The 27,860-nt window shown below is 44.2% G+C and overlaps 1 protein-coding gene across 4 annotated transcripts in view; it reads right to left on the reverse strand.

Moving 5' to 3' along the window:
• Window positions 1–27,860, reverse strand: part of PEX14 (peroxisomal biogenesis factor 14) — a 142,461-nt gene that overhangs the window by 66,395 nt on the left and 48,206 nt on the right. For all 4 annotated transcript variants that reach the window (XM_019976606.2, XM_070768877.1, XM_019976607.2 and 1 more), the window contains one exon: window positions 24,992–25,076. In XM_019976606.2, coding sequence (XP_019832165.1) covers window positions 24,992–25,076 — 85 coding nt within the window. The remainder of the gene's footprint in view (window positions 1–24,991; window positions 25,077–27,860) is intronic.

Below are 27,860 nucleotides of genomic sequence, written 5' to 3' on the forward strand. Positions count from 1 at the left end.
TGTGTAGAGTTCTGTGCATGCTCTGAAGAAGACAAAGCAGCAGCAACTGCTCAGGAACAGGGGTAACTAGGGTCCAGATCTAGGCTTCTAAGTATCATTCCCACTAAAAGAAACCTTTGGGAAATGTCTGATTCTGGGCTTGGGGCACAGACAAAATAAGGTACACCTGATACCTTTGTGTCAAAAAGCAAGAGTCCCAAAAGCCACTGCATATTGGTGCCCACTGACCAAACTTGTAACAATGTAAGCATTAAAAAAAAGTATGGGGCTTCCCTGGTGGCTCAGTGAATAAGAATCCACCTGCCAAGGCAGGAGACATGGGTCTGATCCCTGATCCAGGAAGACTCCACGTGCCACAGAGCAACTAAGCCCGTGTGCCGCAACTACTGAGCCCATGTGCCACAACCACTGAAGCCTGCGCACCCTAGAGCCCGTGCTCCACAGCAAGGGAAGCCACCACAATGAGCAGCCCACGCACTGCAACTAGAGAGTAGTCCCCACTCCCTGCAACCAGAGAAAAGCCTGCACAGCAATGAAGACCCAGCACAGCCAAAATAAAAAATAATGTTTTTTTAAGTATGACATTGAGGGTCTTTTCGTGTGCCTACTGGCCATCTGCACTTCCTCAGGGAGATATAAATCAAAATCGCAATGAAATATCACCTCACACCTCTCAGAATGACCATCATCAAAAAGAACAACAAACGGTGGCGGGGATGTGCGGAAAACTCTCATGCACTGTTGGTGGGAATGTTCACTGGTGCAGCCACTATGGAAAACAGCATGGAAGTTTCTCAAAAACTAAAAATAGAACTACCACATGATCCAGCAATTCCACTTTTGGGTGTATATCTGAAAAAAACAAAAATACGAATTTGAAAAGAAACATGGACTCCAAAGTTCCAAGCAGCAATTTCCAACACATGAAGCAACCTGTGTGTCCATCAATGATGACTGGATAAAGATGATGTGGTGTGTATATACATGTAATACTACACAGTCATAAAAAAGGAGGATATTTTGTAATGATGTGGATGAACTTGGAGGGCATTATGCTAAGTGAAATAAGTCAGACAGATAAAGTCAAATGTGTAATATCACTTATATGTAGAATCTAGAAAAAAAAAGTACAACAAACCAGTGAGTGTAACACTGGAGCAGACTTACAGATAACAAACCTGGAGAAGGAACCAGTGGTTACTGGGGTGTGGGGAGGGGCAAGGAATGATAAAGGGGTCGGGGAGTGGGAAGTACAAACTGCTGGGTGGTAAGACAGGCTACAAGGATATACTGTACCACAGGGGAATAAAGCCAATAGTTTGTAATAGCTGTAAATGGACTGTAACTCTTAAAAAACAGATGTATGATAATAACAGATTATAATCCCCTGAAATAACGAGTATATAGTGACACTCAAAAGTAAGGAAGAGCAAGGCAGAAGCGAGGTGAGAAAGCTCTCCTTTAAAGATACTAGATAATAAATGCCTAAGCAATCATAAAAATAGAAAAATCACAATTTTAAAAAAATACCAGAGAAGTAGCTAATTCAAGCAAGGCTCACCAGCAGATGTTAAAACCACTGAACAAAAGGGTGCTGAGTAACAAGACAACAGGATCTCAAAGAAGCACTTCTCAGACTCCTTACTCATTCCAAAGGTGCAGAGTGCACCTCACCTTTACAGTGGAGAGACCTGGTAGTCACCTCAGCAACAATTAAGAAGAACCTGACTTTTCTAACCTTCTCATGTGATGCAATAGTACAGACATTACTTATCAAGTTTTCTCATCAAAAAAGTTTACTCTTCATCTTATCAGTGAAACAATTCCAATACAGCATTCTACAAAAGAACAACTGATCTGAACTCTGCAAAAAAGTCAGTGATAGTAAGACAAGAAGAATTAAGAGGACAGTTCTAGATAAAGAGACATAGCAATGAGATGCTCTGCAGGAGCCCAGATTGTCCCCTGATGACAGAGTACTACAAAAATTTGGGGACTGGGGAAATTTAAATATAGAATATATTTATCAGACAACTTATGGACCTAGTGTTAATTTTCTCAGGTGGGATAGTGTGGTGTGATTACATGGGAGAACATCCTATCTAAGAGACATGCTGAAGTAACTACAGTTGAAGTGTCATGATATCTGCAACAGTCCAAAAAAGTGTGTGTTTGTCTGTGTGTGTGTGTGTAAGATAGGAAGAGACAGAGAAAGCCAACGTGGCAAAATGTTAACAACTGAGAAACTGGGTAACAGGTATCTGGCTGCTTGTTGCACCATTCAATTATTGGGGTGAATTTTAAACTATTCAAGATAAAAAGATGGAGGGGAAAAAAAGACCAGGATGGTAGACTATAAACAGAACAGACTTTATCCTGTAAGAAAGAAAGGAAGAACTAACCAAAGTTCCCATGCAGGGAAGAGATGGGCTAAACGGAGGGCTCGGGCTTCTGACCTGGTGGCAACGCACAGAGGGGACCAGACGGGTGAAACTGGGAACACGTGAGCCCTGCCCGCAGCACACCACTGCTCCGTTATCATAGAACCTGTGTGCTGAGGTCACAGAGCCGGGCGTCAGTACACTCGTCCTTGAGATGCAGAGGTCTCCACTTCTGTAGAATAGTTTCTTTGATGTCCTAGAGTGTTCAGGTTTTATGTGCACTTTCAGGCAAAACTGAGCCCTTTTCTACCCACACTTCACACTGTTTGTAGGAAGGGCTGCAACAGTGCAAGCAATTACAGCAGCTCCAGTGATAAACCAGCGCCTACCCCCCACCCCACCCCCAACCACGGGGCTTTGTTTCACTAGAGAAGCAATGACTCCCATGATCTACTCATTAAGCTAAACTGGCCAGGTGACTTTGGAAGCCAAGCCCACTGTCTTTCAGATTTTCTCCCTGAAAAAAAATAAATAATGTTGAGTTTCTCCTCTGATACCAAGCCTCTATGAGCATGTCAAACAATTTTGAGCAAAGAATAAACTAAGGCCAAAACAGGTGAAAAAAAATGAAGTCCCTTGGAGAATATGAGCTTTGAAAAATCTAGGGACCATTATGATTATTTCTCTTATACTCCTATGCCCTTCATTTCTAAATTAATGCTCTGAAGAAAAGGAGGTAATGAGATCATATCCATTTTACTTCTTGAACACTCATAATCAATTAAAACTGTTCTGGAAGGCCCAGCCAAAATAAAGTCATGTAACACTGGAAATGAGAAATATTACTATTTTCACATGATCCACTACTGAGAAGACTTAAGAGATCTGATAAGAACAAGTAAGGCTATTAAAAGGAACACAGTAAAATGATTTTTAAAAACACAGATACCAATAGTTCTCCCAAATATTAGCAAAGATCTGTTAGAAAATATAATGATAAAGGTCCTATATCAACAATAATAAAAATACTCAGAATTAAAGGAAATGCACAGGAACCGTGCAACAACTTCGTAAAACGTCATTTGTGAAAAACATGCTTTAAAGATACATCACATGAACGTGGAGGGAAAGACTAACACATTGCAAAGATGCCAGTTTCTTTCCAAAGTCACTGCTGAATTATAATCAAAACTGCAAAAGGATTTTATTTTTAATTGGCCATCGGTACAGGCAGAGTGGGATCAAGAAGAGGAGGAGATGTGATAAAGTGATTCTAAAATGAGTTTAAAAGTATACCAGGGCCAGAAGAGCCAAGAATATTCTAAAAAAGAACAACAAAGAAACAGTACAACTTATACCAATAGATAAAATGTGTCACAAGTCTCTAGTAACAAAGACACTGCAGTATTAGCAAAACAAACAGAAAGTATATCAAAGAAGGAGAACAGGATGTCCTTGATCACACATCAGTGTATTTAAGAATTTAATACATAACAAAGGTGACAGGTGTGATGGGTGTGGGAAGAAATCAACTGTTCAACAAACGCTGCAACAATCAGATTGGTCACTAGGGAAAAAATACCACAAAAGAAAACTAAAACTATAAAAGGAAAAAATTGGTGAGTATTTCTATGCTCTTGAGGTCAGGGAGTTTCACTGCTTAACTGAAAGAAGAAATCCTAAAAGCCAGCTGGCTGGACACCATGGAGCTGAAACTTGTGCTCAGAGCACTGACTGCAGATGCTGAGGCTGAAGCTGAGGTAGCCTCTTTAGAGGGCAGTCAGCAAAGCAAGGGAAAATGAAGACAAGCCCATTTTCTGAACCCACGGTTCCAACTCAAAGGGTTTTACCCTAAAGAAGTAATCCCTGAAAGCAGGAAAATACCCACCTCTCAAGGATATTAGAGAAGAGCTGCTATAATGGTGAAAATGAAAATAACTCAGGCATCCATCAAGGGGACATATATGATTATGCTCAGTTGTGTCTGACTCTTTGTGACCCCATGGACTATAGCCCGCCAGGCTCCTCTGTCCATGGGATTCTCTGGGCAAGAATACTGGGTTGCCATGCCCTTTTCCAAGGGATCTTCCCAACCCAGGGATCAAACCCATGTCTCTTATGTCTCCTGCATTGGCAAACAGGTTCTTTACCACTAGCGCCACCTGGGAAGCACTATCCATCAAGGGGATGGGTATAAATCATGGTATATGATCTAAGCAGAACACGGGACAGTGGTCAAAACTGATGACAGAGATCTATATTTATGGACATGAAGTTATGTCTAACACACAGCAGCAAGTAGAAAAAACAAAACCCAGGGTGTTTTCCTAAATGACTTAACAGTTCCAAGAGAAGCCAAAAGGCAGGGAGCTCAAAACATCAGCTTCCAAAGCCTTCCCTCTGGCTCAGGTCACAGTCTCCCTTGAGGTGCCTCAGTCTCTCAGTCTATAAAATGGGGATAAAAAAACACCAGGGCTACTATCATCCCCTCTACTGTCCCCAGGGTACTCTGGGGAGTAATTAGCTGGTATTTGTGATGTGTGTTGCTGCACTTGAGTTATTACAGAAAATTTTCCATCAGGCTCACCCAAGTTCTTAAGCGAAACTAAAGAAGATTTGATGAAATGCCCCAAAGACAAGTAAGCCTGGTAATAATAAGGCAGGAGAAACTGCCCATTGGGAAGTGAGGCAGAGTCAGGGTTTCATCAGCGCTCCCCGGGGATGAGGTCAGCACACACCGATGCCTCTGGGCCTCCAAGGGAACGATTATCACACTGTAACCAGCGTCCCTGGGGCTCCTTATTAGTATAATAGAAACCCTGTCTGCTCTCATAGAGACCACAGAGACTGGGAGCCTAAAAAGACCACATGAGTCTCAGCACACCACCCCTCACCCCAGTCACCAAAGAGCACATGGCCTAATGAGGGGTGCGGGGACAGATGGGCAGGGACCCCTCTGCCGCGCATCAGCCTGTCCTGTGGAATTCCGATCGCAGCTGCCGAGCTATGGGAATATCTACGGAGAGACGGAGCAGCCTGCAGAGGGGCAGGGCATGCATAATGCCCCAAACTCTGCCAGGGCACAGAAAGACAGAGGTTATGCCACTCTGGGGGGGCAGACAGGACACACTGTCCCTCTCTGTCATTCTGAATCCTAACACTGCCTCCTGGCACAGAAAGGACCCCGCCAATGGCAGTGAACACTGGCAGGGGAGCCCTGTCTGGAGAAGGCTGCCCCTGGCCATTGCTTGTGCCCAGCGTTCTGTGGAACGTCCACCCTTCGTGAGCACCAGACGGAGGAGCTGGAATGCTTTGTCCTGCAGAGTCTGTGCTGTACGCATTCTTCAAAATTCCCCTTTCTTCCTTCCCCTAATTCCTGTCTCTCTCTTTCTCCATCTGTCTCATCCTGTCTCTCAGATCTATTCCGGTGAGTCCCAGAGGGCCAGAGTGAAGCAAGTTCTAAAGTTCTGATGCAACGCCCGGCCACAGGTGAGGCCCCGGCTCTTCTGAAAACGTAATGAACGGGCAACAGCAGCTTGTGTGCTTCTTGACAGCACACAGGTGCTGATAAATATCGATCTCCAGGGCATTCCTGGTAAACACGGCCTGAGCGTTGCACCAGCATGGGCACCAGTGAGCACATGCATGCACATGCACGCAGACACACACACACACACACACAAACACTTGTGCACACACACACTCACACCTTCTCAGCTCTGCTCTCACACATCAAAAACAAATTATTTAACTATTCTCTTCCCTGAGGATTAGAGCTCTAATTTCAAACACACAGCTCCCTGGCTTGTCTCACACATGCAGCATTCTGATAGGTTAAATGCTGCCATTTAATTACCATAATGAGAGGTGCTTTTTTTGGGTTTCCTTAAAGGTTGATTTTTTCCCTCTCTTGTTTTACCCTGAAAATCATTTTTAACATGTTTTCATCCATAATTTTCCACATCCTTCTCCCCACTATGTACACAGGGAAGAAGGAAGGAGAAAGACTCTTTAGGTCCATGGCTTAAAGAGTTTCTCAGAGGTGAATGGATAACAATACCAAAGGTTCAAACCATTTATTTAAATTTTTTTTAATTTAACATTTATTTAAAGTTTTTAATGACAAAAAGAAAAGGCAGAAGGAAGAGGTAAAAGCCAGCAAAGTGAACTAATAAAGTGAGAGTCTCAGACAGAAATGGTCAGTGAGAGATGAGGTGTGGCTGGTGTAAGTTACTGGGGGAGGGAGGGTCAGTCCTGCAGGTGGTTTTAGTGGGAGGCAGGAGGGGTGAGATCCAGAGATGTCCGGATATGCTTCAAGGCAGCCTCAAATCAAGCCCTATGCTGGGAAGATCCCCTGGAGAAGGGAATGGCTACCCACTCCAGTCCTCTTGCCTGGAGAATCCCAGTGGACAGAGGAGCCTGGCGGGCTACAGTCCATGGGGTCGCAAGAGTCAGAAGTGATTGAGCACACACGCAGATCAAGCAAGGAGGCTGTTTTCCATGGAAAGGCTAGACAAGTGAACAAGATGCCTACAGAAAAGAAATCTGCTTTCAGATATACTGAGAAGTTTACAACTATATGATCTTCCAAACTGCAGATCAGAATTCAGGCCAACACGAGTTGACTTCACAGCCTGACACACAGGACTGGATGGAGCTGCGTGGCTGGTGCCTGAGGAAGGCAGACACCCTGGGAAGGCAGACACCTCCAGCCACAGTGGCCGAGAGTCCTTCAGAGGAGAGGGGCCAGCACCAGGGGAGGGGCCAGAGGAAGGGAAACACTCTTCTCCAGCCCTCTTACAAGTGACCGGAAACTAGCATATCTCCCAGGAAGACAACTGGGCTAACCGGTTACCACGTGCTACCCGGGTCTTTTTCACCCTCACTCCTGTTGGAACCTCTGACCGTTAGGCTCTCTGCCTTAGCCCCACACCTTTTACCCCTCTGACTCATTGATTTGCAGGAGTTGCAGGAGTCAAGGTACCGAGAAGGTCATCTGCTACCAGAGAACCAAGGTACCTGCAGGGTCAGGTCATTGTAACCGCCATGTCTTATAGTGTGTGGGGAGGCCCTGAGGCCACATTAACCAAAGCCACCTATCACAAACAAAAAGATCAGTGGGAATACACACAAACATGACCTAAACGGACAAACTCAGAGAGGAACAGTTAAGGAGCAGGTGCCGGGGGGAGAGAGGAGCTTTCTGGAGAATGAGTTTTCAGTGACAGGTGGGAGCGCGGCCCGCAATGACCATGGTCCGATTCAGTGGGACCCGGTTCTTGGCAGGAGAGGCAGGTTTTACCAGGAACACAGACAGGCCTCTCACTGAGAAGCCATTTCCAGATAAAACAACACTTGCTTCACAAATGCCAACTTCTTTTTCTTTAGAGAGCCTCAGATTTCAGCAACACCACTTCACAATGTCTATGTGGAGAAAGTTGAGGCTATCAGTCACCCAGTGGAAGCAACTTCGAAAGCCAGGGGCTTAACACTGGACAGCCTGACGAGGGCAGTGACACAGCCTGACTGGGGTCTCCAACTGCAAAACCCCTGACCACATCACAGGGGTCTGTCGGTTTCCTTCCTCTTTCCTTCCCACTATCTCCAACTCTGGATCCGGAACTCTTCTCACTCCATCTGCTCTTCGCCAGGCCAGTTCACAGGCCAAAAACTCTGGACAGTGAGCACAGATGCCTCCCTCTCCTTCACTCCTTGAATCCTGCCCACTCTACTTCCTTACCCTCCCTAATCCAGCACCTTCTCTACTCTCGTGACTGCCCTTCTCCCCTGAATTCTTGCAGTGAGCTCCTAAGTGCCCACCGAACCCGAAGAGCGAGCTTCGGAAACACAAATAGGATCCATTACTATGCCACATAAAAGTCTTCAACGGCTTCCCCATCGTCTACAGACTAAAATCCAAACCCTTGTGTTCACACACAGAAGTTCTGACCCTGGCTACCTCCCTAACTTACCAGCCTACTTCCTGATTCTCTGAATCATTTCTTACTTTGGAGACTGTGTTCCCATCCCATCCTGGCATGTATTAAAGTCACCACCACTCCCCAAACCCTAAAGACAACTAATCCTCTAGAAGGACTCCTGTAAGGGTAACCTCCTCATTTTTTAACCCATCCGCACTAGTCCTCCTCGCCCACCACGGAACCAATGACTCCCTCCTCTGGGCCTCTATACGTATACCTATTATAGCACCTGTAACACTTTATCATCCATCCTGCACTTGTTCGCATACTGTGGAATCACACTAGGCTAACGTTAAACCTTATTTTTCTAATTTCAGTGCTTAGCACAAAAGAAAGACACAAAGAAAATGTACATTTAATAAATGGTCAGTGGATGCATGATTTTTCCACTGTGTCATATTGCATTTGTATGTAACACTGTCTGGGAACCAACAATTTTTTGTTTACCTATGTAGATATATATATAATATATATAATAATAATAATATATATAATAGATATATGAAAAGGAGAGATAAAACTTGAAGCAAACGATTCTAAAAAGCAGATTAAAAACTGTTTCATTTAAAAATGCATTATAACTTCCTGATTGTGCTTCTGTTAGACTAACAATGAAACTGTTTCACATCCCCAATCCCACACTGGTTGGAGAGGGAGTACAGCTACAGGGAATTAAAGGAAAACTGGTTTAAACTTTCATGATAAATATTTACAAGTAAACAGCTGAAAACTAACTGTACCTGTGTACTCTTGGTTCACCATGAGATCCTTTTAAACAAATACCTACCATTCCCTCAAAACAGAATAATTACGATAAGGCCGTGTAAGCGCTCAGCCTACAAGATATATATTAACTGTCCTGGTACAAGCTGTAATAATCTCAAGGCCAAACCTGTGCAAGGCTTCCTATGGTGCCAGACTCCAGCGTTCTGCACACTGACATTAGAGCTGAGGGAGGCACATGCTGCTCCGCAAAGGTTCGACTCCTCAGAGTGGATCTTAAAGGTGAGGCAGGCGGCTCAGGAGAAAGCCGATTTAATTTGTTTAACATCGTAAAAAGGGACATTTCCACATGGGCAGCAAGGACATGAATATCATGTGTGTATGGCAGAATTATAAACGCATTTTTGGCGAAATTCAATAAAGCTGATTCTACTGCATAAGGTCAGCAATTTACTATAAAAAATGATATGATTGCAATTTTTAATATAACCCATGTATTTGCGGCAAGATGCTCTGGAAGATTGTGCAATGTAACCATTCGACCTCTCCGCCGGTGCAGAGACAGCCCTGTTTACCCTTTCTTGTCCTGATAAAAGCCTCAGTACAGAACAACAAAGTCAACGGCACTCACTAGCAGAGCCGTCCTCCCCAGGTCTGAGCCTTCCTCTTCTCGAACACTACCACAGACTCTCTGGGTTGAACCCTTGTGGAAGACAGCAAGACAATCTCCAGAACTAAAGAGGACGAAAATTAAATTCATCTTCTATTCCTGATAATAGAAATGTATATGAAATGGCATGGATAAAATAAATAATCTCATTTCTAATAATACGATTCTTCAGGGAGAGCTCCCTGGTCCACGTGAGCGGACGATGCACTGAAACTCAATGATTCAGTGAAGACAGAGGCACGTTTCTCAAATGTGGTGGACTCCTGTTAGTCTCCATGCTCACATGCACATTTTTTGGAAGAAATAACCCAGGTTACCATGAAGATGAAATGAGCAAATGCATGTGAGAATGCTCTTAAATTATAAAGTAGAACACACAGGCTGGGGATGATCGCATGGTCTGTATCTGTCGTCTCAGGCTTGCTCATAAATCACAGTTTCTGCGTTTCTAGGCAGTTGCCGCAGTCTCATCACCAAGTTCTCTGAGGGCATGGACCACTTGTGCCCCAACTACACTTAGCATGGCGCTCAGCAGACACGAGACTAGGAATGCATGGTGAGCAGAGCTGAGCTTGGTGACTGGTGATATGAAAGATTCCAGATTAGGGGATATGGAACTCCAAAAGAACCTTTTCCGCCCCCCACCCCCACCCCCAACAGCATCTCCAGATGGAAGCTGGAAAGAGCTCACTCTTCTCACTCACAGCTACAGTCTGACCATAGTTTCCAGGTCAAGTCAATCTCCTTTCCTACCTCGGAGTCTCTGAGCTGGCTGTCCTTCTGCTCTCGCTCTTCACATTCTAGTTCCAGTGATCCTCCCAAAGCAAGCCTTCCCCTACTCTGTCAAAACTCTTTTACTCTTAGTCACAGCACCTTGCTTACTTCTAAGAGGTTTTGCACATTTCAGATTTCTGGAGAAGTCTGTCTCTATCCCAGATTGCTGTTTTATTTACCAGTATATATTCAGTCCCCAGGACCAGCACAGTAAGAGAAATATGCACTCAATAAATACTTGGATGAATGAACAAATGAATGATGAAAATCTTTCAAAGTCAGGTATTAAGGGCTTCCAGAGAATAATTTTCTGTTATTTCTATTTTGGTACTTAGTCTCCTCTTTGTAGGACTGCATAAAGGACAGCCTTTTGATTGAAAAAAAAAAAAAGTAAGTAAATACCAGAAATGGACTCAAAAGAGAGGTCATCATGAAGCTCCGTATTTATTCTCTTCCAATTACATTCTGTACAAATTAGCTCCGTTTGTAAAGTTAAACTGATTTTTTAAACTGCCTCTTCTTCAAACTCAACCTGTGTTCTTTTGGCCAAGACCCCAAATTTTGCAATTAGAATAATTTAATTGACAATTCTGTTTGTGACTCAGAAAGCAGGAGAGGGTATGGCTTTGTTCTTCAGCTTCACAGGTTCACCACTGTCGGTGGTAAAATATTTTTCTTGTTGGTTAACAGTATAGATCTAGCTTGAAGCCAAAAATGGAGTGGAAGAGAGCCCCATTCCTATGCACTGTAGGTTTCATTGAAAAGATGACATTTCTGTGGTTGTGATATTTAATTTATCACAGAGGGGCATGATTTTTTTCCCCTGAAATGCCATGATAAGGTAAACTTCAACTTTATGAATGAAAGCTTTTGCAATCATGTAACAAACTGAAAATCTACACAAGACTTAAAGACCACCCTATCACTAAAGACAATCTACTCAACAATCTAATTACAGAAAGATTACTTTAAAGGGCTGTAAAACTAAAAAGAATAATTAACAGTAAGAGACTAGTGCATTCCCAAGTCGTCTTCTGTCTGATGAAAGGGGTGAGATCTGGGAAGAATAGCTCCTATCAGAATGTTTTAGAAACCAAACATAGGTCTGTTTAAAGTGGAAGGGAAAAATCAGTACAGTCATTCAGTTCTTAGCACAAGTTAAATATAAGCTGGCGTGTGTGTATGTGTGTGAGTATGTGCATATGCACGTATGTGAGAGAGTACACCCCATCATTCTGTTCATTGAGGACCTTTAGTGAGTTCCTCTACCCCAAAGATGGAGAAAACATAAAGCTGCTGACTAACCAACTCAGCAAACCTACAATGAAAAGTACATTTAAAACCATGCTAACTTATGTTCCACAAACCAGACACACACACACACACACACACACACACACAAACACACACATATACACACAGAGCAGCAGCAGATAAATTTATTTTTAGAAGGCAGAGACTCAAAAATGTTAATTTAACAATGGATTAGTTAATGAATGAATACTATCCAAAGTTAATTAAGAATCTTCCTAATTATAGTCTAATCAACATAAAATATTTTTCAGGAGACAGCCTTAAGTTCTACCTTATGTTAAATTTCAGAAGTCTCCACTTCCAACATTTTCCAACAGACCCACAGATCCCACAGTTCCTCTGGTGAAAATTCCCTCACCTACCCTTAGTAGACAAACCTCCTTTAAAATCATCTCAGAAAAGCTAGCAATGTGATACAGAACACATCAGCATTTATCTCTGGGACAAACTGGAGGTATATCACTACTGCTTTTCTTAACAACTAAAGGCCCAGGTTTTCTCAAAAACAGTTAACTAAAAACGTATCCTGCCCTCAAACATACACCCAGTCTGCTCTGTGTTGAATGAAATACTTTAGATTTACAAATAAACCACTGCCACCTGCTTCCAGACTGGAAAGGCAAACTCTCTTTTGCCTGACTCTTTTTTATTAACATGGTTTGAAACAAACTGAATGTTTCCCTCATTTTGTAGGCTGTTATGGAAATGGCTTGAAAAATAGTTATTAAACCAAGTTATTAAACGAAGTTATTAAACCTTCAGTAAGAAAGAGGCAAACCACTTTCTTACCCGAGAAGGGAATGGCAAACCACTTCAGCATTCTTGCCTTGAGAACCCCATGAACTGTATGAAAAAGCAAAAAGATATGGTCACAAAGAGTCGGACATGACTGAGTGACTGAATAACAAAAAAGAGAGAGGCTTGTGACGTCAGTGTGTTTGTACCCTGATTGGGGGCAACTATGTTGCTGCATTTGTGAATCTCCTTTCTTTTATAGATTCCTCGAATAGCACTCAGCATCCAGCCCTTCTTTCTAGTGGGCCTTCTGGTGTCAGAGAGGCTGGCACACCCACAGCAACACTTACCTCAGCGGCTAGAGCTGTGGCTGGGGATTAGGTGCACTCACAGGTGATTCAGAAAGCGGAAATGAGGCCAAAGACCTGTATCCGCTACTTCTGAGTGCTGCAAAAATCAGCAGATCATCAAGTGAACACTGGAAACACCATAGTTTCCTACTACATTCCAATCTCTAGCCTCCAGCTTCATTTGTGAGGGTCAAGTTCCTATTCCAATGTCCTGTTTTTGTGGATGTAGGGACATCCTGCGGTGGCGGCAGCCCCGATGTCCTGATCTCTGAACACAGCTAAAAGGGTGTGCTCCTTTAAAAAAAAAAAAAAAGTATCTATTTGGCTGCATCGAGTCTTAGTTTTGGCATGTGGGATCTTTCGTTGCATTGCTCAGGCTTCTTCAGTTTCGGCTTGCAGGCTTAGTGTCCCAGCGGCATATGGGATCTTAGTTCCCTAACCAGGGATCAAACTCCCCTGCACTGGAAGGTGGATTCTTAACCACTGGAACAGCAGGTATGACTCAAAAGTTCCAGTGGTAGCCTCCTGGGCCCTTACTTGCCTGGCTGAGCAGAGGGAGCAGCCTTCCCAGAGAGTCCTTCAATGTCCTGGAAGTCATTCCTGGAGGCCTGGCTTTGTGTCCACTCCTTTGGCCCTTTCAACAAATGAGGAAATGCCCAACTTTTTACATTCAATCACTCTCTGACCAGAATTCCGAAAGGTTCCTGTTGCCTGAATTTTTCTGATACCAACAAGTTTATCTTTTTAACATAGAAAGTGAAAGTTGCTCAGTCATGTCAGACTCTTGGCGACCCCATGGACTATTCAGTCCGTGGAATTCTCTAGGCCAGAATACTGGAGTGGGTAGCCTTTCCCTTCTCCAAGGGATCTTCCCAACTCAGAGATCGAACCCAGGTCTCCCACATGCCAGTGTAGCCCTTTATTTATTCATAAAATGTTATGTTTTTAATATAACAGTACAGCAAAATGATTATAGCCTATTAAGAATATACCTTCTAAGAGGACGTGTACTGCTGATCGCTGTCATCATTAATTAAGCCATGATTTTAGTGCCAGGCACTCTGCTAAGCACTTCTCACACTATTTTCATCTCATTCCTACAAGAACCTTTTGCAGTAAACGCTATCATTAACCCCATTTTACAGATAAGGAAACCACAGCAGAGCGAGGTTAAGAATTTTACCCAGGGCTACACAGTCAGAAAGTGGTGAAGCTGGGATTGGAACCCAAGCAGTCTAGGCCCTATTGACTCCCCAGCTGAAGCATCTCAAACCTGACAGATTATTTAGTCACTCCAAAAGAATGCTTCCAAAGTCATGTGGTATTGCTACTGGAGACAAGCTACAAATAAAACACCTGCAGGTTCCTTCCCTCCAGGCTCAAAACCCTAATACACTCACCCACCACTGGTGACAACAGAAGATGGTAGAAGCACTTTTGAAAACAGTTTGGAAGTTTCCTAGAGAGTTAAACATGTAACCATCATATGATACATACAGTCTATCCCTCAGTTCTGCCTGAGAGAAAAGGAATTACACGTCTCTACAAAGATTTATACAGAAATGTTAAGAGCAGCTTTAATAGCTAAAAACTGGAAACAATTCCAATGTCCATCAACAGGTGAATGGATAAACAAACTGGTATAACCAAAGCAAGGGAATACTATTCAGCAAGAAAAAGGGATGAATCACTCATACATGTAACAACATGGGTGAATCTCTATCATGCTGAGTAAAAACAGCCAGGCCCAAAACGGGATGCATACTACATGACTCCATTTATATAAAACTGTAGAAAACGCGGACTTCCCTGGTCATACACTGGATAAGAATTCTCCTGTCAGCACAGGGGACACGAGTGCAACCCCTGGTCCAGGAAGATACCACCTGCTGCGGAGCAACTAAGCCCGTGTGCCACAACTACTGAGCCAGGGTGCCTAGAGCCCGTGCTCTGCAACAAGAGAAGCCACTGCAATGAAAAGCCCTCACATCGCAATGAAGGGTAGCCCCCGCTTGTTGCAACTAGAGAAAGCCCTCGCATAACAATGAAGACCCAGTGCAGTGCAGCCAAAAATTTTCGTAAAATTCCAGAAAATGCACTAATCTGTAGAGAAAGAAAGCAGATCAGTGCTTACTGGGGAATCAGCACATGCTGGGGCAGGGAGGAAGGAATTATGAAGGAGGACGAGGAAATATCTGGGGGGTGATCGGTATGTTATCTTTTTTTGGCTGCATGGGGTCTTAGTTGTGGCACACAGGATCTCTGATGTTTGCTGCAGCACATGGGTCCTTGTAGTTGCAGCATGTGGGATCTAGTTCCCTAACCAGGGATTCAACCTGGGCCCAGAGTCTTAGCCAATGGACTGCCAGGGCAGTCCCAATGTGTTCATTATTTGATTGCAGCAATGGTTTCACAGGTATACACACATAGGCCAAATTTTATAGTTGTACAAATTAAGTATGTATATCGTTTCCTGTATGTCAGTCATATCTCAGTAAAGCTGCTTAACATAATACAGCAACCCTGAGGGTCAACTTTGGTCCTGTCTCCTTCACCTCACACATCTCATCTACTACTGAGCCTGGCTTACTCCCTTTTTCTACATTGTCTGTAGTTCTGTCCTTCCTTTCCAGAAAATAGATGGTATGGTTCAAAGAACTCTAGGCATAAGACTTGGTTCTAGTTCTATTTCTGCCATTAATCTGCACTACTTAATCTTTCTGAGCCTCAGTTTCCTCTCCTGTGAAATGGGAGATTAATTGCATTCATTCATTCAACAAATATCTATTAACCTGCTTATAACCACATGTAAGATTATAGTGAAGAAAAGAACCCATCTATGTGCTTTGTAAACCACAAAGTTCTGCACATAAATATGTCATTTCTTTTTCCATTTCTACTGCTATTCCTTCCAAGTCCAGATTCTCTGCACCTAACAAAGGACTTGGCAGGACCTTCTCCACAGCTGGTCTATCGACAGGCCAATTCAGTCTACACACCGAGCCTAGAGTAATATCCTCAAGTACAGTCTCATAGAGTATTTCAGCTGGTTCAAAAGTGCTCTCAACTGTTAAATTTATCACATTGAGCCCTAACACTGGCTCCTCACTCACTGTCCACCTCACCAACCTCATTTCTCTTCTTTTTGAGGACCCAATGGGCCAATCCAGCTAACTGCACATGGGTCTCCGTGTGAGCCTCCCTCACCAACAATGCCCTTCCCTGTTCTCTGACCATCTACACCCACTGCCTCCCTCAGTGCCTAGGTCAAAACTTAGTTCTGCTGACCTAAGTAACTTTGAAAAGAATGCTTTCGCTGGATTCTGTAAGACTTAAAGACAAAAAGAACTGCATATAAATACTCTTTATATGAACACTAGAGTATTGGTAAAACATTTAGGAGAAGGTGATGGCACCCCACTCCAGTACTCTTGCCTGGAAAATCCCATGGATGGAGGAGCCTGGTAGGCTACAATCCATGGGGCCGCTAAGAGTTGGACACGACTGAGCGACTTCACTTTAACTTTTCACTTTCATGCAGTGGAGAAGGCAATGGCAACCCACTCCAGTGTTCTTGCCTGGAGAATCTCAGGGACAGAGGAGCCTGGTGAACTTCTCTCTATGGGGTCGCACAGAGTCGGACATAACTGACGAGACTTAGCAGCAGCAGCAGCAGCAATTCTGAAGCCATTTTCCAGGTATGCTGCTGCTCCTAAGTCACTTCAGTTGTGTCCAACTCTGTGCGACCCCACGGACAGCAGCCCACCAGGCTCCCCCATCCCTGGGATGAACCCCCAGGCAAGAACACTGGAATGGGTTGCCATTTCCTTCTCCAATTTCCACGTACGCAGGGCTGAACAAATAAATAAACTGAGGACTTATGAAGAACAGACCTCCTTTTGAAACTTTCCCAGGTAAATGTCTTCTAACTATCACCCAATCACTTAACCTATTGTTCACTGGCCTGTGACCGAGGCTACTATGTAGCTGCTGAGAATGTCAGGAGGAGAAGACGCGGTCACCATCCTTGAGGTGCTTACAGCCCTACTGAGCCTTCTACTCCATGTCTCCCTCGTCAGGGTCTGCTCACTTCTGCGGTACTGCTATGTTTCACGGATAGACGTTGGTACAGTTGATAAGCACTCGGCAGCCATTCCCACCTCCTAATGAGCTTCTCGTCCATAAAACAAGTATTTCATTTTTCTTTCATGAAACCCTAATGTAATAATACTCTGCATACACCAGGCCCTGAATACAGGCTGATTACCTAAGCTACAGCCCAGGACCCACATCACATCCCACAATAACAACAAAAAAAAGCTAAGCCATACAGTGGACTCTTGAACAACACAGGTCTGAAGTGTGCAAGTCTACTTACATGTTTATTTTTCTCAATAAATACTACAGTACTACATGACCCGAGGTGGGCTGGATCCATGGATGCCGAACCCTGATACAGAGGGTAGACTATGGGACTTGAGCCTCCATGGATGTTGTTAGTCCCTGTTGTTGACTGGGCCCTGGAACCAATCCCTGCTTGGATACTGAGGGATGACAGGCAGCCCCCCATATCCACACTTTCCACATCCACAGGTTCAACCAACCACGGATCAAAAGCATTTGAGGAAAAAAACTCCAGAAAACTCCAAAGTGCCAAACTTGAATTTGCCGAACACAGGCAACTATTTACACATCATTTACATTGTACTGGGTATTATAAGTAAATTGAGAGATGATTTAAATGGGAGGATACGTAGGATATATGCAAATATGATATCCTTTGGTGGAGGTTCTGGAATCAATCCCCGGGAAATACTGACAGACTGTACTTGATTTGAAAATAGATACTCACTTTCAAGTTTCTGAAGCTTTCCGTTTATTTGAATGTTTATTTTGAATCAAAAATTCAATTTATGAGCCCACATCCCTTCAAAAAATGAGATTAAAAAAAAAGATTCTTTTAGAAAGAAAAGTATTTTTCATGTAACCATTGACCAGAATGTCCCCTCAGAATACAAATCTGTGCCCAGTGTTCATAATAATTTGTTTGTGTTTTTTCTCTTATTAATTTCTTTCTACCTATGGTCTGCTGCTGCTGCTGCTGCTAAGTCACTTCAGTCATGTCCAACTCTGTACGACCCCATAGACGGCAGCCTACCAGGCCCCGCCGTCCCTGGGATTCTCCAGGCAAGAACACTGGAGTGGGTTGCCATTTCCTCCTCCAATGCATGAAAGTGAAAAGTGAAAGTGAAGTCGCTCAGTCATGTCCGACTCTTAGCCACCCCATGGACTGCAGCCTACCAGGCTCCTCCGTCCATGGGATTTTCCAGGCAAGAGTACTGGAGTGGGGTGCCATTGCCTTCTCCCTACCTATGGTCATGTTTATATTAAAAAACAGTTCTCTTTTCTTTGGGGGTGGGGTGACATGGTCTCCTGAAATCTTAAGAAAAATATACCATAGCCTAGGTACCATATAGAAAATGTTTAGCAGTGTCCAACAATATACAGGCAGGAATATTCCCTGATGCATTGTTTGAAACAAGAGACAGGAATCAGCCTAAATGTCCCCTAATTTGGGACTGACTCAAAAAAATGATGATAAGAGGAATACAATGGAGTACTATGCAGCCACTGACAAGAATGAGGCAAACCTGTGTGTTAAAGTGGAATGCAAGCCAAGATACAATGGCAAGCATAAGGTAAAGTGTGAAACATGCTACCACTGTATTTAAAAGGTGTTTATGTTATTAAATATTCATGTGCTTTTGTATGGATAGAACTTTGGAATGATACAGGAAGTTCCCTACATACAAACCTTTGTGAACTTTCAAAGACACGAACCTGTGTGCCAGCCCCTGGATGCCAGCTGCTGCTCTGTAAGACTGTACTTTTCAGTGTGCTGCACTGTAAAGATTAAAAATGCTTGCTTTTTCTTGTGCTTGTTTTTTATGTACATATTATTTGTGTGAAAAGTATTATAAACCTATTAAAGTATGATACAATACAGCTGATTGTGTTAGTTGGGCATCTAGGCTAACTTTGTTGGACTTAAGAACAACCTGGACTCAGGAAAGTACCCTCGGAACGGAACTCACTCACATGTAGGGGACCGACAGCACACAGAAACCGTGAATAGCAGCACTCTCTCGGAAAGAGGATGGGTGCGGGGTCAGGAGCAAGAGATGGCAGGACGACCTATTCTTCGCTAGCTATCCTTCACTGTTTGAATTCTTAAAACCATGCACATATCTTGCTTTAAAAATTTTTCTTTTATCTTTAAAACAGTACTGTATGTACATGGCGGTGTCACATTGTTTCTCCTCACAGTGTTGCTGCAGGCACACAAGTCAAGAAAGAAGGAGTCATTCTTCATTTTCAGAGAATTCTTAAAACCACTCACTAAATCTAAAAGAGCTGTCTCCCCTCCCCTTCAAGCTCCCCTGTGCAGCCGTCCTCTGACTGCAGGGAGAGGAGTAGAAACACACTTGACTCAGCTGTCCGGGGAGAACAAGTGCTACTGGCTCCCCCTCTGAACGGGGAGGCCACAGTGACCAGCCAGCCGAGCTGCTGCAGCTCTCATCCTGAATGCTGAAAAAAATCTGCGGAGTTCCAGACAAGTGTGGATAACAAGGGGAGCAGGAAAATGGATGGGGGGAACACCAGTCAGGATGATGGATAAGCTGGTCCCGAACAGCGGGTGATGGGCATGCAGATGCAGGACTGGCAGGGAAGGAAGACTTCCGCTCACAACAGATGGATGGCGATGCTCAATCATCCCCGGGACACAGGCGGCCGCCACACGCAGCCCGGCCTACTCTGGCTCTGGCAGTACCTCGCTCGCCCGCAGGGCAGCACGGGCTCCCCCAGAGGCTCTCTGTACTGAACCCCCATCGGGGCAAGGCAGGGCAGGGCCGGGCCGGGGCAATGAGAGCAGGCAGTGCTTGAATAAGATGCCGCTCGAGGGCAAGCTGAACCAACTCGCGGGGACTGACTACTAATGGACTTCTTCCCTTGGCTTCCCCAAAACACCCTTTTTGGTCTCTCTCAGTAGCCCTCACTCCAGAGTAAGGCTTGCTCAGCAAGGGTGACCTGTTTGCCCAGGCTTTGAGGGGCAGGCTAGGATGTGGGATTCCAGTGTTAAAACTGGGACAGTCCTGGGCAAACCAGAACCCGTGGTCATCCTACTTACGGGCCACTGTCCTCCCTTTTTTCTCTCCCCCTTCACTGTCAGTAAGAATCTAGATGGACCCAAGCTCTAAGCTCCCAACTGAGCAGAACCCCATGCAGAGGTCCCTGTGTCCTCCAGTCACCCATGACTAGCAGAGAGCTCGGACTCAGTAAGAAAACTCATCCAACCCCAGTCTTCTCTCAGAACGGGACCATCTGTGATAGGCAAGGTTCAATTATTCCAGCAAATGCAGAAATGAGTCTACATCTTGATGCTGCAATCCGTCTGTTTAGCAAAGAATCAGAAGGGCTGGACAGCCCCTCACAGAGCTGATACTGTTCTTTCCAGCTCAGCCGCAGGAGTTTCTGAGGACGAGGAGATAGGCCCTGATCAAGCATGGGGTGGAAGCTGGCAAGCTCTTCATCCCTACCCCTTCCACGCTATCCGCTGGACCCAAGCTCTAGAAAAAAAAAACTGTGTTATAAAAATACTCTGGCTTTACTAAGACACATTAAAGAATTAATTATAAAGTAAAGCCGAAGGAGAAAATTAATTTTAGAAACACATGAGGTTACAATTTTTTTTTTTCCTGGAGATGGGGGAGGAAACAGTTATTTTCGTTTTCATCCTGGGGGCACAAGCTGGGAGCTGTCCAGTCGATAACCTGGCCATCAGAACAAGGTTTGTAATTAAAAGGTCAGTGACCTGGAAAGCCAGGGCCCCACTCCCAGAGCTACTCAGTAATGACGGAGCTATTAAATTAAGACTGTTATGAAATCAATGCTAAAAAAGCTTTCATGGTAACGAGATTCCATTCAAGGACATGCAAACTACCTCATGAAATGGACGTAAATGATAAAAAAGAAAAGTCATAAAACAGAGTTAAATTGAAATCTGTGTAAGAATTCACTCCCCCTTAAAATATTCCAGTGAGAGAAGCCCTTCACCTCTACTCCACTACCAAGGTTGAGACCAGCAGGGTTCTTCCTCAAGTTCATTTCCAGCAAGGAGGCAGTTTTGCTACTGGGGGTTCCGCTTCCAGGAACAGAAGAGAGATAAGATCTTGTTTCACCTTTTAGAATGAGGAAGCACGGTAGTAGTGTGTTTTATTTGATTCGTTCTCCTTCACCCTCCCCCCAGCCCTCTTACTAGATGAAGGAGAATATAGTCCTTAATTTATACACTTGAGAAGGACAATGGTAAGCCAAAGGGTCAGTCAGCGCCACCCAGGTCCCACCATGCAAAATCACATTGGAAAGCAGACGACGCTCATCTCTTTTCTAGAACTCTGTCTTGCAACAGATATATGAGAGAAAGCTAACAGAGAAGTCTACCTCCCCCTATCTCATCTACCCCTTTACCCGCCACGAACAGGCTCCTCTCTCTTACCCAACTTATACTCAGCATGCCAAACGTGTTTGGAAGCAGACCCTCCTACATTTTGTAGTTGGACAGGGTGTCAGATCAACATAAGCTTATTGACGACAGCATCCAAGCCCCTAACTTTCTGGACTGATCCAACTGCTGTTTTTAAGTTACTCTAACCTCCTGGACTGTAGCCTGCTTCAAGCCCCAGATACGATGCCTGCCTGGCAAGAACTGCTTCTATATATAGACCCGTTCCTTCTATGAGGGCTTAAACCCCGCACACAGTCCAATTATCTTCATGTGTGGCTGACTCCGCAATTGATGTCATCTGCAGAATCAAGTGGTTGGACGGAAAACAAAAACATTTATTCTAATACTCTGAAGGTGAACAGCTGCTTTTCTCTTGCATCCAAAGAAATTCCCGATAAAAGAAAGAAATGTTGTAAATTACACAAACTGGCAGCACAAGCTTCAAAGAAAATGATAAATGATTCTAATAACTTCATGTTTCTCATTAATGACTCCATGTTCAGACTCTGAAGCATCCAAAAGAGATCTCAAAGAAACAAAAAACAAACAAACAAAACCACAAAAGACCCTTGCAAACCCTATGCCATCAGCTCCCCCGGCCTCCCCAGCCCTGAAATCAGAGGGCACAGGTTAACCTGTCAGTTACAGAGGTGGGACCAGGGCCCTACTCAGGGCTGCAGCTTCACAATAAAACAAACTCAGCTGATGTTTTTAGAGTAACCCTCATTTTCCACTGAAGTGACATGCACTACAGGGACCTCGATTTCTATATTAAATATTAAATAATATTAAAAGAAAAACAAAATTGGATTTGCCTTTTCGGGAAAGAGATGTTTATTAAAAAAAGAGAAAGTCAAGATTATAATTCAAGACAGGGCTCCACTGCAATTCCCTGAAGTGACATTTGCTAGGAAAGCCAAGACTACAGTAGCTGTGAGCTCCCCAAACCCAGCGCTCCAACCCTGCACTGCAGCGAGTCCTGTGGGAGACAGGACTGGAGGAAGCCAGGACCTTGGTCCCTCCCCTCCAGACGCACTCCCGGCCCCCAAGACCAGAGAGCCAACCCCCTTTCCTTCTCAACTACTGTTAGGGACAGGGCACACGCTCACTCCTTTATAAGATCCCCTCCTCCCTCACCCCATCAGAGATGGTACCAAGCTCTGTGAACGTGATCTGTGTACACCTGACCCTGAGAACGGGAAATGTGAAAAGTGAAGTTTAAATCCACAGAGGGCTCTTCTTCCCCAGATGCCCATCAAACCTTGGAATTCTCTGCCCAGAAAAGGTCCTGCCAGAACTTACTCTATTGGGATTCAACTTGGAAATAGATAATTACTGACTGAAGCAGCATTTTAGACGATAATGGAGGTGGGTGATTAAGTCCTCGGACTCCAGTTTAAGTGCGGGGTAAACTCTCTTTGGAAGAAAGGTAGGATGCCTCTCTGGTTTCCTGCGGCCTAACATTCTAAAAACTCTAAACCACAGTCAGGATCGAGAAGGAATTCCGCCCACAACAAATACTCATCTCCTCCAGGTCTTCTTTCACATGTCAACCTCCCTGAGGGACACCTGCTAATCACCCCGGTGAGAAGCACAATCCATTCCCACACGGCACCAGCTCCTTCCAGCCCACCACCCAGGCACTCCTCTCCATGGAACTTGCCATCTGATAAACCACGTTTTGTCTCTTCTTTTGCTGTCTGCCTTCCCCTGGTAGAACTCAAGCTCTGAGAGGGCAGGGGTTTTGTCTGTTCTATTCTCAGCACAGGGCAAACACTCTGAGCTAAATTAATTAAATGATGGTCGTTGGTTTTTAAAGGAGCAACAAATGATAGTTGTACAGGACAGTTTTCTACAGTAATTATTAGCCGACCAAGTCAAAAGAAGTATTATTTGGCCCAGACTTTCTCTCTCTCTCTCTTTTCTCTCCCTCTCCCAGTCAGGGATTTATTAAAATTAAACAGATTAGATGGAGCTCCTGATACTCAAACTGCTCAGCAAAGCCTGCAGTGGGGAAGTGCCGAGCAAACACCAGAGACATTTGTCTCTAAATTGCTCTAAATACCTTCTGCAAATGAAATTCTAGCCCAGCTGCGTTTGAGAGAAAATGAGGAATAACTGGTCATTGTCAGTGGAGGAGAAGATCAGGCAGTTATAATATTGCACAATATACTGGGCAAAGGATCTCTTGGCAACTATGGATTTTGTCTCAGGTTACCCCGGGTAATCAGCACAGCTTTTAGGCTCAGCTTTCCCCAGCTTCAATGCTTTGATGAGAGAGCTGAAACCCCTGAGCTTTTATGATTAATTACTCCCCATAGGTACACATATTTCAAGGAAAAACTCTTTTACAGCATGATGGCTGTGGAGTGGAAGGGCCAACCAGTGCACTTCAAATTTTAATAATCTCCTACTGTTGGGGGTGGGGGGAACCAGGATGCCACCAGGAAGTGCCCCTCATCAGCTCAATCACAGACAGGGATCGGCCCTGAGGCTGCCTCTAAACAGCTGCCTGTGAATGAAACACTTGGGCTGATCACGCCCTAACCCTGCGAGCGCAGCCCTGGGCGCCGGTTTTACATGGTCCGAAGCATCACTTCAGTGGGATACCATGGAGCAGACCTAGGAAACACCACCAAGTCATGCCCTCTTCCGTTTCAGCCACTAATGATTTAAGCTAAAAACCCAGAATTTTGAGACCAACATTCCAGTTCCTTAAAGAGTCTTGTTTGGGCTGAGAAGGGGCAGGGAGAGCAGAGATAACTCACTTCCCCTCACATAGTGTTTAAGGGCCTTTAAACAACTTCCTAGCTTTCCAAAAAATTAGACATGCAAAGAATGAAAAGAATGCAAAGTATCTAATTTCTTTGATAGGGTTTTTTTAAAATATATATTTCACAAAAAAAGAAACATATCTTAAATTTCAATAAAACCAAAAGAGATTCTGCTTCAGACAATATTGAATTTGTCAAGATCCATTTAATCCCTGCTTACTGAAATACCATAAAACTAGTAATTTACCACTTCAATCTGTAAATCAGACTGACCCCAGGCTTGACCTTAACCTGACCTTGTTTAGTCATCTCATTTCCTTCGTCCTTCATTCATCTCTTTCTTCCTCATTCTTTACTGAGGCAGCTGACTTCATAACCTAAGGCCAGTCTTTCTGCAGCCACGGCCATGATCAGAAGAACAGAACACAGGGCAGGAGTCCTCCCCAGTCTTCTCCCTGGGCCTCTTCTGCTGCTGAACACAGCTGATGCCAGGCTGCCCTGGGCCAACTTGTTGGCCTTACATCTAGAGCTCAATTACCTGAATCTTCACATCTCTGCTCTACTGTAAGAAAAGAAGCATGCATTCCCACTGGGGGCCTCCCTCACCCCCACTCCCACACCAGTGTGGCAGTTGCAGGAGATCTTCATCAGTACAGCAGCTGCTGTCCGCCCGTCCCAGCCCCTCTCTGTAGGCCACTGGGCATGGCCACGGGGAACCTGTACCTTTCTTCTTAAGGAACGCTCTCCTGGTTGCAAGTGGGCTCTGGCGGACCCGAGAATTCTGTAGAAACTTCACTGCTGTGGCAATCTGGTAGGGGAGATAAAACAAAGAAGAGGAGGAAACGTCAACAGTCTACATTTCAAAATTAAGAATCCTACACGTTTACCCCAGGCGCATAGAAATAAGCGCAATACTGGGGTCAAACTAACCGGTTATTTCTCACATGTAAAATCTGCTTAAATAAAAGACTCGGTTGGTTCCCTACCATGACTGGGTTCCTATATCTGGTTCTATCAAATCTAATCCCCTCAGCCCAGCTTTTAAGACCCCCAATAATCATTTCCTGTTCTCCCTGTTCGAGCTGATTCTTCACACTCCTCAGCAGGGAGCCCTCTCTGGCCACACTTACCCATGTCGCTCCATTTGTGTCCATGCTACGCCCTTTTTTCTAGAAGGCCTTCCCTTCCAGCCTCTACCAGTGTAAACACTGCACACGCAGCAGCAGCCCAGGCTTGCTATAGGCTGTTCTAACTCTTCGAAGTCTTCCCTGAATAAGCAAGCCATCTCTGATCTCCTCATTCTCTTCAAATCTTTGGTGCAGCTGGTGAGTGCCATATAGCTGAAGACACGAGTCTACTGTCTTCTAATGTTCAGGCTGCCTCCCCAGCCACACTGTTAGCATCTGAAGGGAAGAGACCAGGCTGCCTCTACAGAACCAGCCAAAGCAGTGAGCATCCACTGGCTGGGAAGACTTAGGTAAGTCACAGCCACTCACACTTGTCTCTCTTATGCAATGGAGCCAAATTCTAAAGAGCCTTCAAAGCACAAAGTTTAGGGTTTCATGGCTAAAAGCTGACAGACTAAAACATTATCTACCTACCTCTGGAAATAATATTATTTAAAGAAATCTACGCATCTACAAATGAGCCAAGCAGGGGGTGGAAGGAAAACTATGGATGGTATTAACCTTCAAATTACTTAATGCACACAAAGCGTGTGCCTGCACACCACCTGTCTGCTCTCCACCCCTGACACTAGTCTGATGGGTGGGAAATGCCAACCTGCCCCCATAGGAAAGGGGCCACTGTAAATGACTGGCATTATTGATCTCATCAGAACCAAAAGAATCACTTAGTTTCCAGGTACAGGTAAAGTCAACAGACCCTGAAGTTTGCTCATAAGTTGTTAAAAGAAAAAATTTCTAAGGGGCCAAATGTAAGGAAGTTTTCTAAGATTTTTCAAACTAAGGCAGCAATTGAACAGAGATTCAAACAGAAAGTACTGTGACTACAAATGGAATACAAGCTACAAATATCTTCTTCATATTTTATATGAACTTCATCATGGGACCAGATACACCTCTTTGGTAACAAAAGATACGAGGATAAATCAGAAAGGAAAAAAAAAATTCAGGGCAAACCCCTGATGTATTTCCCCTGTGATCCCTCCACAGGAGGCTTGCATCAGACACTCTCCCCCAAGGACGAAGTCAGGTATCCCCAACTCCCAAATTTGGACCTGTCAGCGATAAGACACAGGAGCATTCCTTAAGGATAGTTAGAATCTGTCCAACACTGTGAACACTTTAACTACCATCATGAACTGCAGTGATAACCAATCGGTCCTGGATGAAAGAGAAATCGATGCTTAGGATTCTAGAACCCCAAAACTACATACTCACTCCCAAGCCCCTCAGGTTGCATCCAAATAGAGAAAAATCTGACAAACATCATTAAAATGGCTGCATTCTTATGAAGAGATGGGACAGGGGAAGAAAGAAGAGAGAAAAGGGAAACAGAATGGAGTGAAGGAGGGAGACGAGGAGAAGGAGGGGGTGATGGATGAGCAGAGGAGATGGACAGAAAAGAAGGCAAAAAGCAAAGGAAAGCAGCTAAGAGCCAGGAGGAAGTGGCGAAGGAGAAAAACAGGAAGAGAGGCTGGCCTTGGACTAGGTGGACAGTTGCACCATCCCAGGCCCCATGGGCTCAAGGCCCATCTGCCCAGATCAGGTGTCTTAGGGTTAATTGCTCTTCACCTGGAGAAAAAAAACACACCTTCAACATACAAGACAAGAACACCATTTGTATATGTTGTAGGCTCCACACACCCTGGGATGGATCCCAGGTATCAGAGGAACTGTGGGCAGGCAGGTCTTAAGCCAGAGATGCCAATGGCACAGCTCCTGATGTTCACCGGTAGAAGCATAAACCTTTCCTTCATCCTTCCAAAATTTTCCATGACAGAGAAAGATAACAGAATCCCACCACTAAAACGCACAGGTTTCACCTTGCTTTTTTAATACAGTCCTTGGTATATGCATTTCTGGTCAGAGAGCAAAGTTCTGATGGGTTTAATGGTGCACTCAATGCAGTGCTTGGCGCATTCCATCAATTTTTTTTTTAAAAATTGCATCTCTTATTTCTTTAAATACATTAATCAGCCTGGTGTAGGCAAAACGGATCCATCGGACAATGCAATAAACATGAATTATCATCTATCCAACACGCATAATGGCTTAAAAATACATAATAGCAGGTGTAGTTTAAATGATTAGTTATTACACCTGTGGTGGGTCTGATTCAATTGGGGAAAATCATCTTTAATAGGTTAAAAGGTTTAGATCACCATGCTTTCCTTAAAGTGGCTGCAGAGAGGGAATGATGGAGTGCTCTGTCATTAGTAATTCATTTAAGAAAAACGTGGGGGATACAGCAAAGAACAGCATAAACGGGAGAATCCAATTTAAACATCAGGTAAAGTAGAAAACACCTTTTAAAAAAGCAAGATAAATGAATTTGGAAGGGAGGTGAAATTGACATATTTATTTTAACGGGAATTTGACAAAGTCCCGGCACACTTCAAACTTGCAAA

This window comes from Bos indicus, chromosome 16 (assembly GCF_029378745.1).
Source record: "Bos indicus isolate NIAB-ARS_2022 breed Sahiwal x Tharparkar chromosome 16, NIAB-ARS_B.indTharparkar_mat_pri_1.0, whole genome shotgun sequence".
Taxonomy (NCBI): domain Eukaryota; kingdom Metazoa; phylum Chordata; class Mammalia; order Artiodactyla; family Bovidae; genus Bos; species Bos indicus.